At 40.5% G+C, this 19,323-nt stretch overlaps 1 protein-coding gene across 2 annotated transcripts in view; it reads right to left on the bottom strand.

The window, feature by feature from the left end:
* LOC306924315 (CREB-regulated transcription coactivator 2) overlaps positions 1 to 19,323 on the bottom strand; it is a 32,502-nt gene that overhangs the window by 12,833 nt on the left and 346 nt on the right. The window contains exons 2-10 of one of the 2 annotated variants that reach the window (XM_079502800.1): positions 11,882 to 11,983; positions 11,432 to 11,548; positions 10,331 to 10,392; positions 8,348 to 8,416; positions 7,009 to 7,115; positions 6,763 to 6,792; positions 6,566 to 6,645; positions 5,936 to 5,985; positions 3,053 to 3,306 (exon numbers count right to left, since the gene is read on the bottom strand). In XM_079502800.1, coding sequence (XP_079358926.1) covers positions 3,053 to 3,306; positions 5,936 to 5,985; positions 6,566 to 6,645; positions 6,763 to 6,792; positions 7,009 to 7,115; positions 8,348 to 8,416; positions 10,331 to 10,392; positions 11,432 to 11,548; positions 11,882 to 11,983 — 871 coding nt within the window. The remainder of the gene's footprint in view (positions 1 to 3,052; positions 3,307 to 5,935; positions 5,986 to 6,565; positions 6,646 to 6,762; positions 6,793 to 7,008; positions 7,116 to 8,347; positions 8,417 to 10,330; positions 10,393 to 11,431; positions 11,549 to 11,881; positions 11,984 to 19,323) is intronic. The other variant, XM_079502801.1, reaches the window with a different exon arrangement.

The raw sequence follows: 19,323 nt of genomic DNA, 5'->3' as shown, positions 1-19,323 counted from the left end.
CATGCTTGTGAAAGAGTTTTGTTTTTTGGATGATCAGATCCAATTTCACTACTGATTAGCGTAAATTATGTATTGATAGGATAATAAATAATAATAGATAAATAATTTCACGGTCAACTATGGCTGGGCAATACAACAATTTCAATGGTGGATTGCGATAACATGGATGTTGATAAAAATGACAAACTGTAGACATTAATATAGATACAGGTAGATCTAACAGCATTTAACACAGCAAAAACTCAACAGTGACAGTTTTTGGCTTGAACATTAAAGTACACACCCATTTGCCACAATGTTTACAGTGGATGCAAAATTGCCAAAAACAAAGTTACACTGTGTTCACACCAAAGTGGCTTGGATATCGTATAACCGACTCAGAACACTAAAATCCACTGAAATTCACTATACTGTCGGTCAGTGCCAACCAAGACAGAAAACAACTATTTTCTATCAAAAGTTACCCCAGGACCACAGAGAAATATAAATATGCGGGTCCAAATTAACATTATTCCACAAGTTCTGTATTTGTGCTAAGTGCACCTGCATAGCTGTACCAAAACATCACATCAACTTTTACGTTCATTGCCCCATATGAAAAGCTATCAAAAAGGAGCAAGTACTGTATATAATGAGCAGAGTTTCTTATACTTATCAAAAAAGTAGAGATGCCGCGATCAGACAAAAACATGATCGGGATCGGATCAGACTACAGTGAAAATGACCGATCCAAGCACTCCATTCCAGTACTCCGCTTCAGTACTTCGTTCCATCCAGCATGCAGTAGTAAGGTGCAGCAGAGGCCACGTGATCATAACAGTGTTTTGCAGCGTCCTTTGAAAGCCAACACGGGTTGTGCAAGGACGTGTTGTGATTGGCCATTGTGGACACACTGTGATTGGTCAGTAGCCACTTTGAGTGGCAGTCTGGGCAAACGCTCCAGACTAGAAAATCAGTAATAAAAAGTAAAGATAAAAAAGTTCACTGCCAGATATCAGACAGCATAGAGAGACTTATGTGCTGAATATGTGCTGTATCGGATCGGTATTGGTATCAAATCGGTTTCGATGATGGTTGATCCGTATCGGATCGGGAGTGGAATAATCGTGATCGAGGCATCCCTACATAAAAGTGATTAAATTGCTGGATTCCAGGGATGAAATCCCAGGCAGATAACCTGCACTCTCGCATCTATATGAAGAGTGCAGTGGAAAGTGCAGTGCACTTTTTAGTTGACTGTAAAGATCTCCTGCCTTATTCTCTCTTCCTCACCAGTCCATAAAGCTTTGTGTTTACATTTAGATATTATTCAATATTATTTTATCACAAAATATATTCGAAACCAAGACCCCAATCTACACAGTTTAATCACTAATCATTCATAATGTAACTCTGACAATAGGATTGCTCCATCAAGCAACCCTACAACACAGGTCTCCAGCTGTAATCGAACCAGGGACATTGTTGGTTTGGTTAAAGCACTCTCAAACCTGAATCCTGGCAGTCTTATAAAAAGGCAGATTTAGAATTCACTGTGCGCCTCATTTCAAATTGTGCATTCAGAAACATGCATAACATTGACACACTGTCCTGGACAGGTTGCTCGTCATCTTAAGTACAGCTTGTCATTGTCGTATTTGAGGGAGGATTATGCAAATAAGGGTGGGAGATATGAAGTATGAGATAGGGTCCAAAGAGAAGCACACACATCTCAAAAGATTCTACAGGTGCTGAACAAAAAATGCGTACAATGACAAAGGAGGGTTGTCCGCACACTGTGTAGTTGCTCCCAGGAAACTTTATTAACCCATTTTGACCTGAGATCAGATTCTAAAAATGTCTTCTACATCCTGACAGTTTTCTGAAAAAGCTGTTTCTATGTCAGTCGTTCTTCGATTTTTCAAAAATAGCAGAGCTGCGCGCTATGAGCTTGTAGATCTGCTATTTTTCAATAGCTAAAGCATAACATAATGCTAACACCAAAAGGGGTTCCCGCCCAAAATGGGTTAAATCAACAACGTTTCGACCCTTCCGGGCCTTCGTCAGGTAACGAAAACCTGATGAAGACCCGGAAGGGTCTAAACGTTGTTGATTTAATAAAGTTTCCTGGGAGCAACTACACAGTGTGCAGATATGACAAGTATAACTGGCAAGCAATTTACAAGGGCCAGTTTTGCATGAACATTTCTGCATTAAGTGTTAAGTGCAGCATTACTATAGGTAGGCTAAATGACAGTTTGTAGTTCAGCTATTTTCACAATACTTCTGTGGAACAGAGTCAAAAGAATATATTATGCCTCAACTGCTACAATTCCAAGTGCTTGTCAGGGTGGGGGGTCCCCAGTTCAAATATGATTATTTTGGGGGGTTGCAGCCTGAAAAGTTTGGGAACCCTTGCTCTACAGAAAAAAATCAAATGGACGTGGAACCTGCATTCTGATTGTCGATTCGAATTGTCGATCTCCTTGCAACTTTATATTAGACTAATCTGCATCTGTGTCATTTGAAAATAGCCATAGTAGTGCTCTGTCCCAGGTGTTGAATGCACTGCTATGAAACACAGATACAACATCTGTTTCTATGTCTTGTTACCGTTTTGTTTGGGGTGTGTGTGTGTGTGCGTGCGTGCGTGCGTGTTCTACTGTTCTACACATGACTGATAGAGGACACATGTGAGAAGATGTGGGATATATAGGTGAATTTAGTTTTTATTTTCATTCCCGAGTTGGTTGAAGACTCCATGTTGCTTCACGTGCAAGACTACAACTAGGAGGTGGTCCCATTCGCTGATTGCATATTTACAGGGTGGCCGTAGCCGAGTGTGTAGAAAAGCAGAAGGTAACCGATTTGGCTCAGGGCCCCAGTCTGTGTCGAAGTGTCCCTGAGCAGACACTCCCCCCCTGAGCCATCAACTGGGTGAAGCTGAAACTTAATTTCCCCTTTCTCTTAATTCTGCCTTAGTAAATCGGATGTTAACTATGACATTCATTATGTTATGGGCAAAAGCGTTAAAGACTATAACTTAACTACAAAAACTATAAACACAGCCTACCAGGTGCGTGGTGGTGGAAGGTGCTGTTGGCTGCATTGATCCCCAGCTGGGTAAGGGTGGAGGCCAGGTTCCCTGTGCTACTGCCGCCGCTTAGGGATGAAGACCCCAGGTAACCTGGCTCATCCTGGTCAAGCGGTGTAGGCAATGGAGAAGGGAAGTGCAGGCTGGACAGGTCAGGCAGAGAGCCACCCGTGTTGAGGGCCGAGGGCACGCCATGGGCAGGCGTGGACGGCTGTTCCGGGGAGGGGAAGATGCTGGAGGAAGAGGAATGAAAATTCCGTCACATTGGTTAGGTTAATCAGTTGTATAAGTGTAAATATAGATTTCACCTAGGCATTCTTCGTTTCGCGAGGTTTTTACAGAGGGCTACAGTCACAGTGTATGCCTGGCTGGTGATAAAACTGATAATATCCTTCACATGTCATAGCCTAGCCAAATTCTGATTATTTTCTGCCTCCTCACATTTGATGATTTAGTATGTGTATGTTTGATCTGCTCGTATTCTAATAATGTAAACATGTTTATTGTAAACTTCAATTGATGAAGGGACAGAAGGGTAATGCTTTTTTCCCCCAACAGGTGACGCCTGTGCATCCATCGTGTGCGTGAATGGTCTGATACAATAGAGTGAAAATTGATTAAACTGGAAGAGATATACCGATATAATTTACAGTTGCTATATCTCTGAAAAACAATCGCCAGTTGAAGATTTCATCATTTGGCAGTTATTATTAGTGCTACCTACCTACAGCAGACTATTAGAGGTGTATTGTATTTCATCACTGTTCTTGTCTGTTTAATGCCTACTCTCCTCCTCCATTCTTTTTCACAACTTTGAATCTGTACTCAATTGAACCAGTGCATCAGAAGATTAAGGAGCATGCATGTCAGACAGCTTAATTCTTAAGCATATTTCACATTTTATTTTCACCTCTGTTATGTTCTGCGGAAGCAAATAAATGCAAATAATGAATTAGCGTAGCCATACTATACAATACAATTGAATAAAATAGGACATCTGAGCAATCTGTTACAACTACAAGTAATGACACTTCAGTAAATGAGGAGCGTTTCCATTTATCAAGTTGAACCTGATCGAATCTCTGCCCTCACATGTCAACCTTGTCTCCTTCCTCGGGGGACGGACTAAGGCACGAGGAAACAACCTGAGTAAGGGACACTAGGATGGGGAAAAACTAATTTCTCCCGTGGTAAGGTTGCTCGCAGTAATGGTTCCAGTTCTGGCAGCATTTTAACTTGCGCAAATTGGTCAGCTGCTGCCGTATCAGACCAAAGGTCTGATAACAATTACAAGAAGTTACCACACCTTGTCTCCCTGCGTCCTTTTAATCTCTCTCCTCACTCAGGGAGAATGGGAGTAAGACAGAGGGAGAGAGATACAGAACCAGACCATAAAGATAGAGGGAGAAATGTAACATAACATGAGAGACAAGGCATCCATTCATTAGCAAGGGAGGAGGGGAACATGCTGGTGGGCATGAGTGAGACAATGAAGGTGAGGGTCACACAGAGAGAGAGGGAGAGAGAAATGAAGGCAGTAAAAAATATGACAGAAAAAGGCAGATCAGAGAAGAGTAGGAGCATATTGGACATGTGCAGATGAATGTATGCAATACAAGGGACATAAACACAAATGTACACATCCATCAACAAAAAGTGCTGTACTGCTCCCAGATCAGTTTCCATATAATTAGTCACAAATAAGAGGAGCAGGAGAGAGAGAGAGAGAGAGAGAGAGAGACAGACAAACATTGAACCAGAGACCGTAGCACTGCGTAGCATTTTTCACTAGAGAGCATAATTCAGGAATTATGTATTTTATTCACAGACCCTAAGAGCTGATACAAGCAGCTAAATCATTTTCCACTGAAGGGTGGCTATTAAAGATAATGATGAATACAGACATCAGGAGGGAGTCTCATCTCCTTTGCTTTGAGTTTAGGTGGTTCGGGCATCTGATATAAAGGATGCTTTACTTTGGAGGTTTTCTGGGCATGGACAACTAGCAAGAGACCCCAGGGTAGACCCAGAACTCACTCAAGGGATTATATATGTCATCTGGCCTGGGAACGTTCCGATAACTTAGCCTGGAAACCAGACGAATCTGCCACAGGAAAAGAAAATCACTGGGAAGATTGGTCTGGCACTCCTCAGTTTGAATTACATTCGCTCACCCCAGAGTTGTGGGTGACCAATCAGTGCCCACTATTCAAAGTGAGACATTTTTGCTGTGACGTTGTAATCTGTTTGTAACCGCCTCTTGGAAATACATCTTCCACACAGTTCCAGACTAATATCTATGCAGTGATATTAGTCTGGCCATGCCAGGCTATCAATAACCCCCAGGAGGCTCATTGGACAAGGCTGTGGAGAGGAATGTCTGAAATACCTTACTTAGCCTGGCTGCAAGCATGGGTCAATATGTGCGGTGAATAACTTCGAATTGAGTATTGAGTACTATTCATCAGTAATTTGCATATTCAAGTCTTCTTCCTTCTCCATCGTCCACACTAACAACCTGCCTGGAGGAGATAAAGGCGTGGATGAAAGACAACTTCCTACAACTCAATAGCTCCAAAACCCCATAACCAGCATCTTCTTCTCCGGCCATGACATTTCCCTCTCCCCCTGTCCCACAGTCATCAACCTGGGTGTGAAAATGGACCCTCAACTGCACCTCTGTAATCACCTCTGCCCAGGTAGCTACAATCCAAGATTCTATCGCTTTAAAGGTCTAATCAAACCTTAGTGCATCACAAAGGCAACCGTAACTGTAAGCAAAGTCTGAGTTCAGTAATCAAGATTGGTCTAAGAACACGAATCATGACACAACAGCACCTTGTTCGGAAGTGACAGACTTACTTTATGCCAGGTACTTCACAGGACTTGGGTCGAGATGACAGCAGGGGCAACTACAAAGGGGAAAACAGTGATTACTGCCTATGTTTGATCCTTAAATGCAACAATGCTTTGCTGTTTTCTCTTGTCCGTGGTGTGCTAATGTTACAGTGCGTAACACTTTCACTGACAGGTATTAATTCATTCTTAAATGCCAGTGTTTTTCAGGCAAAACCCATATTTTGAAGGCCCACATGGACCCGAGATGTAAACCGGATGTAAAACAAAATGCAATCTGTGAAAAGAATCCGAGATAAATGCATTTTTCGAAATCTGATGGCGAAATCATTTAACTTCCGGTTCATTTCCAGTTGTATCTGCTGCTTAGCAACCTAGAACCATTCACACATTGGCAAAGGGCATAATCTATCATAAACCACTGAAAAGACCAAATGACGGAGATCTCCGTCATCTGCAATGAAGCGCTGGATTAGACTTCAACGGCAGGAAATGTGTTGACGGTTAAAGAAGAAAAACATTATCTCTAGCATTAACTACGTCATGCATGTGATATTATTTGAGTAATACATATATTAGAGTAAAGGGTGTTGTCAACGTTACAAGGCTGTAGTTGACTGCTTTGGAATCACCTACCTTTTTGGTGTCCCAGGGTTTGAGTAGCTTGCCTTCATCCAACACATTCTCTTCAATGGGGGGCACTGGATATGGAAACACTAGGGCATAAACAGTAGAACATTAACCCTTTATAAAGCATCCATGTACAATTCTTGTTTAATTATAACAAGTCTCTGCTGGTCAAGTGTGTATGTTTGTGTTTAAAAAAAACGTACTTCTTCGCCCTTCTCCTTCACCCTGACCCACTGTAGAAGGACATAATAACATACACAACATATCAAGTGTCATAACTTGAACTTATAATGATACATCTACAACATCAGAATCAACTAATTACCTTTTTATTTTCATTAAACTTCCTTTCAATAGCTTTGTCACAAATTAAATTACTCCAAGAATCAGCACGGTATGGAAAGATGTTTCTCAGTCTGTGAGCATCATAGAGATATCATAAGCCTCACCGGTGCGTCTGACGTTGTGGTGGGTGAGGGCGTGTCCTCCTGTGCTGAAGGGGTCTCCGGTTGGAGGGTTCATCACACTGGTGTGAAGGGCGGAGTCAGAGTTGGTCCTGTAGGCAGACACATCCACAGTTTTAGGGGTATGAAAAAGAAAGAGAGAGAGAGAGAGAGAAAGAGAGAGAGAGAACTATATATCAGGGAAGGTGCATGTTAGGATATATGTAATGATCCCAGCAGGGAAATTACATCTCTGCCATTTGACCCATCCTATTTGGAACTGCACAGGGATCATTTAGGGGTTCAGTGTCTTGCTCAGGGACACCTCAACATAAAGCCTGCAGGAACTGGGGACCTTCCGATTCGCAGACAACCGCTGTACCTGTACCTGTATTGCCTCCCCCAGATGGCTTTTTTCCTCCTTACTAAATTGATTATAGTGGAGGAATACCAGAGTTCCAATACTAACTACAGGTATAGGAGAGAAGCTATAGAGAGATGCACCTTAAGTTATCATATCAGATATACTGTAATCTCAGTATATCTCAGGGTACAGTAGGGCATAGCTTATATCAAGCAACATGTATTTTAAGGTAAAGGAAGCTGTGAAACGTTTATTATGAATGAAAAGCATAGAATGCCATTTCCCCCCAGACTGGGTGGCTGGATCGGTGCTCAGTATTGCCAGAGTTTAGTTTATCTAAGAACTGAAGCATCAGCTTGTAGATTACTACAAAGACACAGGATGAATAATAACTTATGTATTCCTTCAAATATGAATCAAGACCTCACATTTCATTTGTCAATTTTAGCAAATTATTTTCCAAACCTGGCAACTGGTAAACTGTCTGAAATAAATCAGGAGGAGACTGGGCACAGAAAAATAGGAAAGAATAACGTCATGACAGAAGAGACAAAAAGGAGAGAAAAGCACTATATCAATTGGATAAATTAAGTGAGAATATGAAGAGAAATTAAAAGCAATTCAGGAAGAAAGTTACAGTGCAGTCTGAAATATATGAAATTAGATGGAAAACATCACTGCTGTCCCAACAATTCTGTGGTCACTGAAGGAACAAACAAAACTTCCTCATTGCAAAATGATCAGTTACAATACTAAATAAAAATAATAAAAGAATGCACACACACACACACACACACACACACACCACAACAACTTTATTGTCTGTTCATGTTCACTTGATATCAAAGAGTCCCATCGCAACCTGAGAGAAAGCAGTAAGCCAGATTGTCAGCCATGTGAACGAGGGAGGAAAGAGACAGAAAAGACAGAGAGAGAGAGAGAGAGAGAGAGAGAGAGAGAGGGGTGGGGGAATGGATTCACCTGTTAAGTGCAGTGGTAGGGAGACGAAACAACTGGCTTTTGTCCCCAGGGAAGTTGCCGGACCAATTCCTTTCATGATTGACAAACAAAATGTCTGTTATTTTTCCACCACCGAAGAAGAAAAATAGCTGGGATGAAATAAAAATAAATAAAATGAAAAAAGGACAGAGAGCAGGCTTTGAAAGCAACCACACGCAAAAAGAGTGAAAGACGAAAGGAGGCAGGATTGAGGAAGGAAGAGGGAGCCTGGCATACAGTACCAAAACGAGAGGAACAGAGAAGATATATGCTTTCTTGTAGATGTAGGCAACAGCCTAGAAGAGAACATTGAGGCTGAGGATTTTAGTGTTATATATGTCTAAGATCTATTTAGAATGATTATGCACTTAATTCCTGGTTTCATGAGCCTTATGCTTGTTTAACTGAAATCTATATACTGTAAATCCACTGAAACCTTGGCATGGTGGATCATTGGCTCTAATTTGTAAATTGTATGAGGTTGTCTAAAATGTAACTCCCCATCCCAACCGCAAAAAAACCAATGCTGATCTTGATGGAACTGACAAACTGCTGACATGGCCAGCTACACGTACACAAAACAGCAGCTCTCTCAATTCCATTTCCACTGATTAATTAAGAGCACCCCCCCAAGTGGAGTGTGCTGGCTGTTAACGATTTAAACCCTATACTATATTGAACGTGTTCCAACAGGGGTCTACACTTGGTCCCCATCATTGGTCCCCATCTTTGCCGAAAATAGCCTACAAGCTACATGCTTGTAAACAACATGTTGCAACGTGATCCATTGTGAACTGGGAGATGTACTATTGTCACTCAATGTTTGCCAAAGTGTTCCAACGGCTACTATGACATGCCCAGAATAGGGATGCTAAGTTGTACTGTATGTGGTTCAAGAGGAAGAGCAAAGTCCCACTCCATAGAAAGATAGAAAGCTATAAGTATAAGAATTCAGTTTTATGCTGTTCTGTATGTTGCGCATGTTATGAAACTATGTTCCAAAGCCAGTATCTCTCTCTGGGGATGGGGTTGTTGTCATTTTGTTAGCATCACAAGATGACAAGAAAGAAGGCAGGCAGGGGGTTAGAACATTCCAGAAACACAAGAAAATGCCACGGGAAAGTATAGTAGTATGCCGTATTCCCAGTAGGAAGATGGGAAGAGCCGTTCAAATAAGCCGAGACTCCTTCAAAGGCAACTGAAGTTTGGAGACGCTGGCTAAAGAAAACTAGATGCCTTGTTAGTTCTCGGATGGTTAGTATGCAGACGGAACGTAATGCTTGGACAGCCAGATGAAGAGAAGATGTAGCACTTCAACATAAACTTCATGAAAAGCCCTTGTGAAACCCAAGAGCATTATTACATCACCTAAACAGTGTGGTATAAACCCTACTGACAAAAGCACTTAAAAAGCTGTGCACTCAGTCATGACCTCAAGTAAAAGATCATTTTTGCCAACCCTAGTTCTGAGAACACAATTTGCAATGAATACATTAGTGACAGTGAGTGAATGCATTTGTCATTCTATTAAATTGTTTTTGTTGTCATCTTGATTTTTGAAAAAAAAGCAAATGTTTTTTCTTTATTATTTTTAATCATTAATATGGAAAACTTCTAAATTGTATTTCAAATAGTGCCATGTGTTTTTCTGCATTCAGCCAACATTCATGACACAATTTACAAACATTGGATTTTGCTTTGTGTTTATTTAGCTACTTTCTTTCTCTTCAGGAAAGATTACAATTTAGGCATTTAGCAGACCCTCTTATCTAGAGTGAGATGATGTGTGATTCTGAGTCCCTTGATGTTTGTTTAACACCTGCACATGGTAGTATTTCTTTCGGATTACTTTGCTGCTCAGGATTTGCAAAGGTTTCACAAGGCTCAGCAGTATCAAAGAAGATGCAGTTAGAATAACAAACAGGCATCCGAACAGACAAAGCAGAGAGGGGTCCAGTCCATTACCTTCTCCAGCTGGGGTCAGGGGGCGGGGACAGATAGGCAGAGTTATACGGAGAGCTGTCCACCTGGAGAGAGGACTGGTCAAGGGAAACAAACAGCTTGGCCAAATCATTCGCTATAGTTAAATAAAATTAAGTGTATAGATTATCTCACATAAGGCACCTCATCCTCATTAGAAAGTTAGTTGGCTACCACTGCAGAGGTCAGGGTTTGTTTCATGGCTGTGGTGCATCATGTCATCAACAGGGACCGCAGTAATGATAACCGATGAATTGAATATGAAGGACCCCAATGGAAACAAGCCATAGGCTTTCTTGGGTTTTAAATCCTCTTAGCAGACCTTGTATTGAACTGTATTTTACTGTGCTTTTTTCTGCAAACTGTATTCAGTATTCAAAGTATTCAATCAATCAATCAAAAACAGTAAAAAGAAAAACAGGGAATTTGCTTAAATCAACAATCTCCAGCTATGGTAAACCCTACTGACAAAAGCACTTAAAAAGCTGTGCACTCAGTCATGACCTCAACATACACAAAGATGACATAACAGCAAACCTCAAGACCTTGCTAAATCAAAAATAAAAATAACCTACAGCAAACCACTTATGGGTTTGGACAGCAATAATGCCTGATGTTTTGACTTCCTACAGTGTTATTACTTAAGATGAGATAACCGTGTAATTTCTAAATCTAAAGTTAAAAAGGTGTTGACATAATTTCTAAACATCATCACCATGCTATTTTCATGAGAAGGCCTTTGTTACTGAGCAGCAGAGTGCTGTCATGGAACGTTTGTTACGTTTTAGGGGTCATGGTCAAAGGATGTTCTTGAGGGACCAATGAACAGCACCTCACATACCGTATGTATGAAACATGAGAAGTGAGAAACTGTTTGTTTGATAATGGATGGTTTTAGCTCAGGATTGCAGTGGTGTTAGCTTTTAACGTTCTTGTTTTTTTTGTCCATATTTGTCAGAATGTTATGAACTATCCGGAGAGATCACAATATTACTGCCTCTTCCTCTCTGATGAGCAGCGCATACTGTCTTTATGGTTAAAACAATCCACGGCTAGAGTTATGCTAGTGCTTTGGCTGAAGGATACGGGTCTGTTCCTGTAGGGGCGGACTGGAGAGATAAAACGTCGGTCCCTCTGAACCCGTTCAACCAGGCCGTGGTGCCGCGTAGCACGACTGGACTCCAGAGTGGAGTGGAAGGAACCCTGAGAGATAACCGAGTGGCAGAGGCAGGGTGATGAGGGAGGAGAGGGACCCATATCCGGTATGAAGAAGATGCACAAAGAGAGAGAGACAGAAGTGTGTACAAACAACATTAACAAAACCACAAGAGTCTAGCGTTGTGCATTGCTGGTGACAGGATGCGGAAATGCACATACATACAATATTATCCATATACAAAAAGTATTATGAATGAACTTTCTTATAATGCACTGACTGCCACAGTGGCAGCGCTACTCTCCAACGTTTATCAATTTAATGTACAATGTCTAATAAATCAGAAATGCTTCACAATTCACATGTCCCTCTTAAGTCACCTGGAATTCCTGGGGGTTCCTTCCAATCTGGTTGACGTTAGGCAGAGAGCCCCCATAGTAAGGACCCTGATTCCTGGCCAGACGTACCTTCTGAGCCTGGAGCTAGAGATAGAGTTAGATAGGGAGAGAGAGGGGCGGGGTATTATTATTTTTATAGCAATAGAAGGTAATTGCAGTCCCATACAATCTAGGTACGTAACATAACTAGTATTATGAAAATAATAAAAGGAAGACAAGAAGATAATTACAGGCAAAACAGAGGAAGTGAGCAGGACAGACGACAGAGCGAAAGAAAGAAAGAAAGAAAGAAAGAAAGAAAGAAAGGAAGAAAGAAAGAAAGAAAGAAAGAACCTGTCAATTGGTTAGTTTAGTTGCAGAGAAAATACTTTAACTAAATTCAAATCATTCATCATCAGCATAGTGCGGCGGTTAAGCTCATATATGGAAAGTATTGTGCATTTTATGACTAAAGCATGAAACTTTCAGAATATCATCTACACACCCCAAGGTTTGATTTCAGACGTGGAACCACTTTCTGACTGACCTCTGGTGACCTTGAGGGGTCATTGACCTCAGAATTGCATTTTTGCACGTTTTGCTCCATTATTTTCCACTATAATAATTATTTATGTTTGTTAAATGGAAGTTTTGTTCTAATGAATGACAACTTAAAGCCCAATAGTCTACAGAGATGGTGAATCATGTCAACTTTTATGATATAAATGTTATGACATTGTAATAACATTAAAAACATAGAGAGCGGTTAAGCTCATATATGGAAGGTATTGTGCATTTTATGACTAAAGCATGACACTTTCTACAGTGCTAGCAAAATAAAATAAAGATGCAGCTCTTCATAGAGCTACAAAAAGGACTGAATGAAGAGGTATAAGGAGATGGTCAAAGCCAAGAAAGCTGCACAGGAGCTTGTGCCAGCGAAGAGTAAAAAATGACAAGAACCACAGAAGAGATAGTTGTCGTTATTTTAACATTATTGTATATTATATAATTAAATATTTAAAAAGAAATCACAGAATCAAATGTTTTAACGTCATGATTCAGTACGGTCCTGGATGGCTTGATTCTATAGGCTTATTGTTTTTTTTATATAAATATTCGTAGAAATCTCTATGGGGGAAAAAACAATGGGGTCTGGAACGATGGAACCCGAAAATGGCTGCCACTGCTATTGTATGCCCTATTCATCTCATGATTTTGGTTTTGGGGGCAGCATGGCGAGCTTTCAGGGTTCATACGTTTTGGGGGAAGTAACTGTTGGATACTCTTAAGCCATCTATACCAGGTGGCAGGAATTTAAGGAGATGTTGGGAGATAATATGGTACCATTTCTGTCATAACACTTGCTACCAGTGACATCGATGGAGAATCCAAGCTAATATAAACTGAAGACTATATTTTTGGAAAGTTAGCTATTATAGAAGTCATTGTTCTCACATTAATACAAAATCAAATTAAAACATTTAAATGTTCGAAATGAAAAACCTGCCTACCGACAATGTCACCGGTAGGCAAGTCTCTGAACTGTCCACAGCCCTACTCTGAGACACAGACTGAGTGGACAAAAAACCACAACCTCACACTCAATGGTCTTTTTCCACTATCTTCATCATCTCTCTCCTCATTCCCTTCAGCCTCTACATCTTCTTTGTCTTCATCTTTGTGTATTAGACCTTATATTAACCATATTGGAAAATTCTGTTTTCTGCTTCAATTAGGTTATTGCTGCTCAAGGCCGTCAGACCTTTGAGGTCAGGGGTAGATGGGGATTAAGGGTCTTTCTTATGTATACCTCGACACATTGCCGAGGCCTGGAATTGAACCTGGGACCTTCTGTTTCCCAGGTGGCTCATTCAGCTATGGCCATCCTTCTTGTGAATGGGTTGTAGAAGTTCCAACAGGAACTGTATTGAGAGACTAGGCATGGTACTTTCTCACAGGGTAGGAGAGTAAGGAGACAGTATCACAAGCACAAGCATCTGATAACACTCGATGCCTGCTTTTATCACAGACATGTGTGTGCATCATGCCGTGCTTTCAGATTCCAAGACGTCCGATCATCTACCTCATGAGCCACTGCTGCCCCGTCACTCCACTGGATTAGACATGTCATAAAATAGGCCAAAAGACGAATTATTATATACTTTATGCAAATTATGCAAATGAGGAACAATTTCATAATTTAGTTATGGCAAGAGATTAATTTATGTAACATAATATAGATGTAGACTCTAAAACAACCTTGATATGTTGACTAAAAGCAATAACACTATAGCTAATTCCTAATTTGTACCTATGTTTTACATAATTTATTCCAATTATGCTAATGAAGAAAGGGTGTATGACTTCACCATAATAACAGATGCATTTCTGGATATCACAAACATAGACTTTGACTAAAGTCACCTTTCAAAGTTAAATGGATGCAAAATGATAGCCATTTCCAGTTAATTTGCTCATTAAGCAATTGATTTGCTCATTATGCTAATTACTCAAATTGTCCAACATATAACTTTTAGCAAACAATCATCATCTGCCAGCCTATAGATGACATTTTAATCATAAAAGTTTAAAGGAAAAAACATTTCTGGGTTTAACATGGGCAGTTTACAGCATGGTTTGACAGCCCGAAATGTGTACAGCCTCTGACAATTTCCAGATGTAAATTCAGAAGTGTTTCCACGTCTAAAAACAAACTTCATGGTATATAGAAACACTGTAGAAAGTGCCATGCTTTAGTCATAACATGCACAATACCTTCCATATATGAGCTTAACCGCCGCACTCTCTCTCTCCGCACTCTCTCTCCTAGATGTTTTTAATGTTATAACAATGTCATAACATTTATATCATAAAAGTTGACATGATTCACCATTTATGTAGACTATTGGGGTTTAAGTTGTCATTCATTAGAACAAAACTTCCATTTAACAAACATAAATAATTATTATAGTGGAAAATAATGGAGCAAAACGTGCAAAAATGCAATTCTGAAGTCAATGACCCCTCAAGGTCACCAGAGGTCAGTCAGAAAGTGGTTCCACGTCTGAAATCAAACCTTGGGGTGTGTAGATGATATTCTGAAAGTTTCATGCTTTAGTCATAAAATGCACAATTGGTTTGGTTATCCGCCGCACTAGCAGAGTGAGGCTTGGGACTGTCACCAAACATGGAATTTGGGGGTAGAACCCTATTAAAAGGGAATACTATTCAGTTTAAGAACTATTATTGTTTTCTACCTCTTAAAAGGATAGAAAGCAGAAAGACCTAGAGTTGTATTTGTCATCTACTACTGTAAGTATACAATTGTGAGCTAGCCCCTAAAATAGATGGGACAATTATTGACATTGTTTTTATACATAAATTGACTTTATTAGTAGTACTCACTGTCCATATTTATTTATCCATTCTCTTACTGTGTAGCTGGCCAACACTGTGTGTGTGTGTGTGTGTGTGTGTGTGTGTGTGTGTGTGTGTGTGTGTGTGTGTGTGTGTTAATACTAGCTTACTGTATATCATGCAAATACCAGTTGGTCCAAGTGTGGCGGGCTGGGACAGACCTGAAATCTCCTTTTGGGATCTTTTTTCTACTTCCTGATACTACCTGTCTATTCCTTTCTTATTCATTTTTTTACTATTGAATTTAACATCATCTCTCTCTACTCCCATCTGTATCTGTCCTGTGTTTCCTTAACTTTCCCACTGTGGTCCTATGACAACTGAATTTCCCTCCTGGCTGGGATTAATAAAGGTCTACCTATCTAATCATTCAAAAATACATACCGGTATCCTACGTATTTACAATGTGGCCTGACCTTTATTGTAAGCCGCTCTCATTAAGACAACTAAATAACTAGAATGTAAACTTGGAGCCGACGGTAAATTTGTTCCTGACTCAACACTTCAGAAATTGGAAGTGGGTTTTCTTGCTGCTTTAAATCATTGTCGAAAAAGGAGAATTATTCACAAGTTGACTATTATTCACTGGTGGACTAGTGCTAAGGTTGGGTCTAAGTTAGTCTCAGGTTTAATGATTCACTTCCATTGTGCTTTGACTATTGAATAGCTTTTCTGAATCCCAAATTATAAGGCTGGACCACACCAATGCAACTAGTCGCAACAAACCAGTTTTAAAGGGATTGTGACATTAAAAAAAAGTTTTTGTATTTTTTTTTCTTCTTCTTCTTCTTTTTTTAGCTTATCTGAGCTCAATTGCACCCAAAAAAACAGAACTTTTAACATTCAGTAGATTTTCTGTGGTCTGTTTTTTTTGGCTCAAATAAGTTCTCTGATTTTCCTGCTGTTTGTGATGTCCCAGCCTGCAAATCCCATATATGTCAATGGGCCAGTCCACAGTCCACACCAATGCAACTACTTGCAACTGCCATTGGGATAATGGTTGCAAGTAGTTGCATGTTGCAAGGAGTTGCATTGCTGTGGACTGGCCTTGTATGTGTAAGAGAAAAGCTAAATGCACAGCTTCTACCGTAGGTATACCCTATTAGTTGACAGACATTACCTGCAATGCCTGTAATAGTCAATAATATCACCCAGTCCCAATAGCTTTTAGTAACTAATAAACACAATTTAATTGATTGTAAAGTATGAACTCTGTCAAATAATGACATTCTCCATCAGATTATTGAATTCAAGTTCAAGTGAAATGACTCGTCATCCCTGGACTGAACTACTGTAAGCAGAGTACCGGTATCTATAATATAGACATCAATGAACTCACAACTCCAGAAGCTAGCCTACAGCAGCAAATGTTAGCCATGAACACCTAACAGTTCATATTTTCAACTAACCTAACGCATGACTTCTCCATTATCCTTTTCCGCCCCTGAGGCTATGGAATTTAACTTGTAGCTGGATTCCTAAGCGACATAATGTAATATCTGCAATCATGCTTTTTTATTTTAATAAATGTAACATAAATAAATGATACTTCATTCAATTATTAACAATTGGGCAATACAAATAAAAAAATAATATACTTCAAATTGACAAAGACTAGGCTGGATACAGCAAGAATATTCCACAAATGTGCAGTCCATAACAACATTCTATCAGCTTCAATGTGCCACTTTGAGGGGCTCTAGCAGCGATGATTTGATTGGCTGATCACCCCATAGCGATGATTTGAGGACAGAAAAGTGAAGACGGAAAAGTGAGGACGCAAATTGTGATTGGCCAGAATGAGATGATCTATGATAACAGGCGTTGACACTAAGGGTTGCCCATCTGCCCCTGGCAGGTAAATAAAACTTTCGGGCAGGTGGAGTGTGCTTTCAAGTTTCAAGTTGCCCTACCGGCAAGAGCTCGTTTGAGAGGGGTCTCAACCGTCTATAAAGTTCACAACACCAGATTTCTGTCTAAACACTTGAACATGGTCAGAGCGCTCTGTCTTCTGGTCTGTGGAATGTAAAATAAGAGCAGTTAACTTAAAAATATAAAATAACCCAGTATTCATAGCTATAGTATGTAGTATGTAGGTTTTGTGCATAATAAATGAGGTATGACATATTTGTATCGCATTTACCCATTATTTTATAACTTTTTTACAAGTGCCTCTGAGACCTTAGGGCGCGTTCGGAAATAGCGCACTGAGCACTGCAAACTAATAGGTGAGTGCACTTTGGTGAGGTATTTCCGAACGCGCCCTTAGTGTCAATCCTGATAATGTATGATAAGAGTGCCCCTCACTTCACACAGGTGTGATAAAGTGAATTTTGAGATCATCAGCCACTTGTAGCGCATCAGCCACTTGTAGCCACTGCACTAGTCAGGACAGTACTCATGGCATGCACAATCATTCCCTGACTTCCCTCCATCCAGAGCCAGAAGAGTTGCGATATTGAGGGGGCACAAAACAGCCCGGTCACGTGGTTCATGTACTCGCGCGAGCCCATAGACTCCAATGCATTCCGTAAACTTCCGGTTATCCCCATGCTCAATAGAAGTCTATGTAGAAGAGCTGCCATTGGATTGGCCCCATGAAGTGAACAGTTTGCGTAGCTCTGTCTTACTCTAAGGCTCTGCCTCCATCTTCTCTCAGCATCCTCCAGTACACGTGTACGCGCACAGCCGCGCGCGCGCACACACACGCACACACAGGACGTTTCTATTAGCTGATTGGACCCGCCCACACACTCATGTATTGAAAAGTACCAGTGTGGTGGTGGGGGCTGGGAGAAAACGGCCTCAAAGGAATTCCTAGTAAAGACAGAGCAGAAGAGGTGGGTGGACAGTGCACTATCACGAATGGGATTGTTTGTGACATGTGTAAATTAACTTGTCGCCCTGGATGCCATGCCAACCCCGGGATTGGAGGGATGACATTCTCGTCACCGGCTCTTTTCCCGGCATTCTCAATCTCTACACAATATTGGGGATACTAGGGATAGTACCCTACAGGCCAGGCTGTATTTCAGTCATGTCAAAGCTGTCAAATGTTTGTGCAAATTCGACAGGGAAAATACATCTTTTCAATAAATGTGTAAACTGTAAAGGCAAGCCCACACGTGTAGTTTATTTAAATTGCCACTTTAATGTGAGTTAAAGATTCAAGGGTTGGATCACTATTAAAGTGGCTAAAATTCAGCCAAAGAGGGAAGACCGACCATTGAGAGGGTTTTGCCTCTACCACAGTGGCTCAGATAAATGCCTGATCTCCATATCTGACATTAGTTCGCTGGCAAGGATAACTAAAGCTAATGTTTCTAGCCATCATAATACAATGTTAACTACAACACACTACGAGGGTGAAGTTGCTAAATCAAAGCAACGGCTACCTTTAACTAGTGAATCTAGACACCTTCAAATGTATTTCATACAAGTGATGTGCTTTACCGTCATGCTAACTATTGCTAAGGCAACGCTAGCTAAGCTAATTCAATTTCTAACCAACTGGAACTAAAAACGTTAAATTCGTTTCAATTAATCTAACGGTGCTGACAAGCGCTAAGAATATAGGTTAATATATCTAAATTTATAGTTAAACTGGCAAAAGTTAGAGACATTGTAGTACCTTTTGTTGACATCAAATGTACCTGTTAACCTAACAGTAAACAAGCCCCTTTCAGCTAATTTATATATACTTAGTTGGAATGACGGTGTCGCTCAACAAATGTGAAGATTTTCATCTGAAAAAAGCCGTCATGTTGCGTCAATACTTTTTCTATTAGAATACAAGTCGTTTTCGTCGAGGCAACACGGTCGCACGATGAAGTATAAATCATAAGCCTTAATGCTAGATAACTGCTCTGCTCTCTCCCGACATGTCGGAAATGGACAACAATCAAGAACATGGTTGCTGACACTGGCTACCCAAAACACGGAGACACTTTGTCGGCGTCAACTCGAGATGTGACATTTATGTAAAGTGAAGTCAAGTCTAAACCAGGGGACGCTCGTGTTGTTTT

Source organism: Electrona antarctica (genome assembly GCF_951216825.1).
Source record: "Electrona antarctica genome assembly, chromosome: 6".
Lineage (NCBI taxonomy): Eukaryota > Metazoa > Chordata > Actinopteri > Myctophiformes > Myctophidae > Electrona > Electrona antarctica.
Note: the sequence above shows the minus strand (reverse complement) of the source record. Positions and strands in the feature narration are given on the sequence as shown.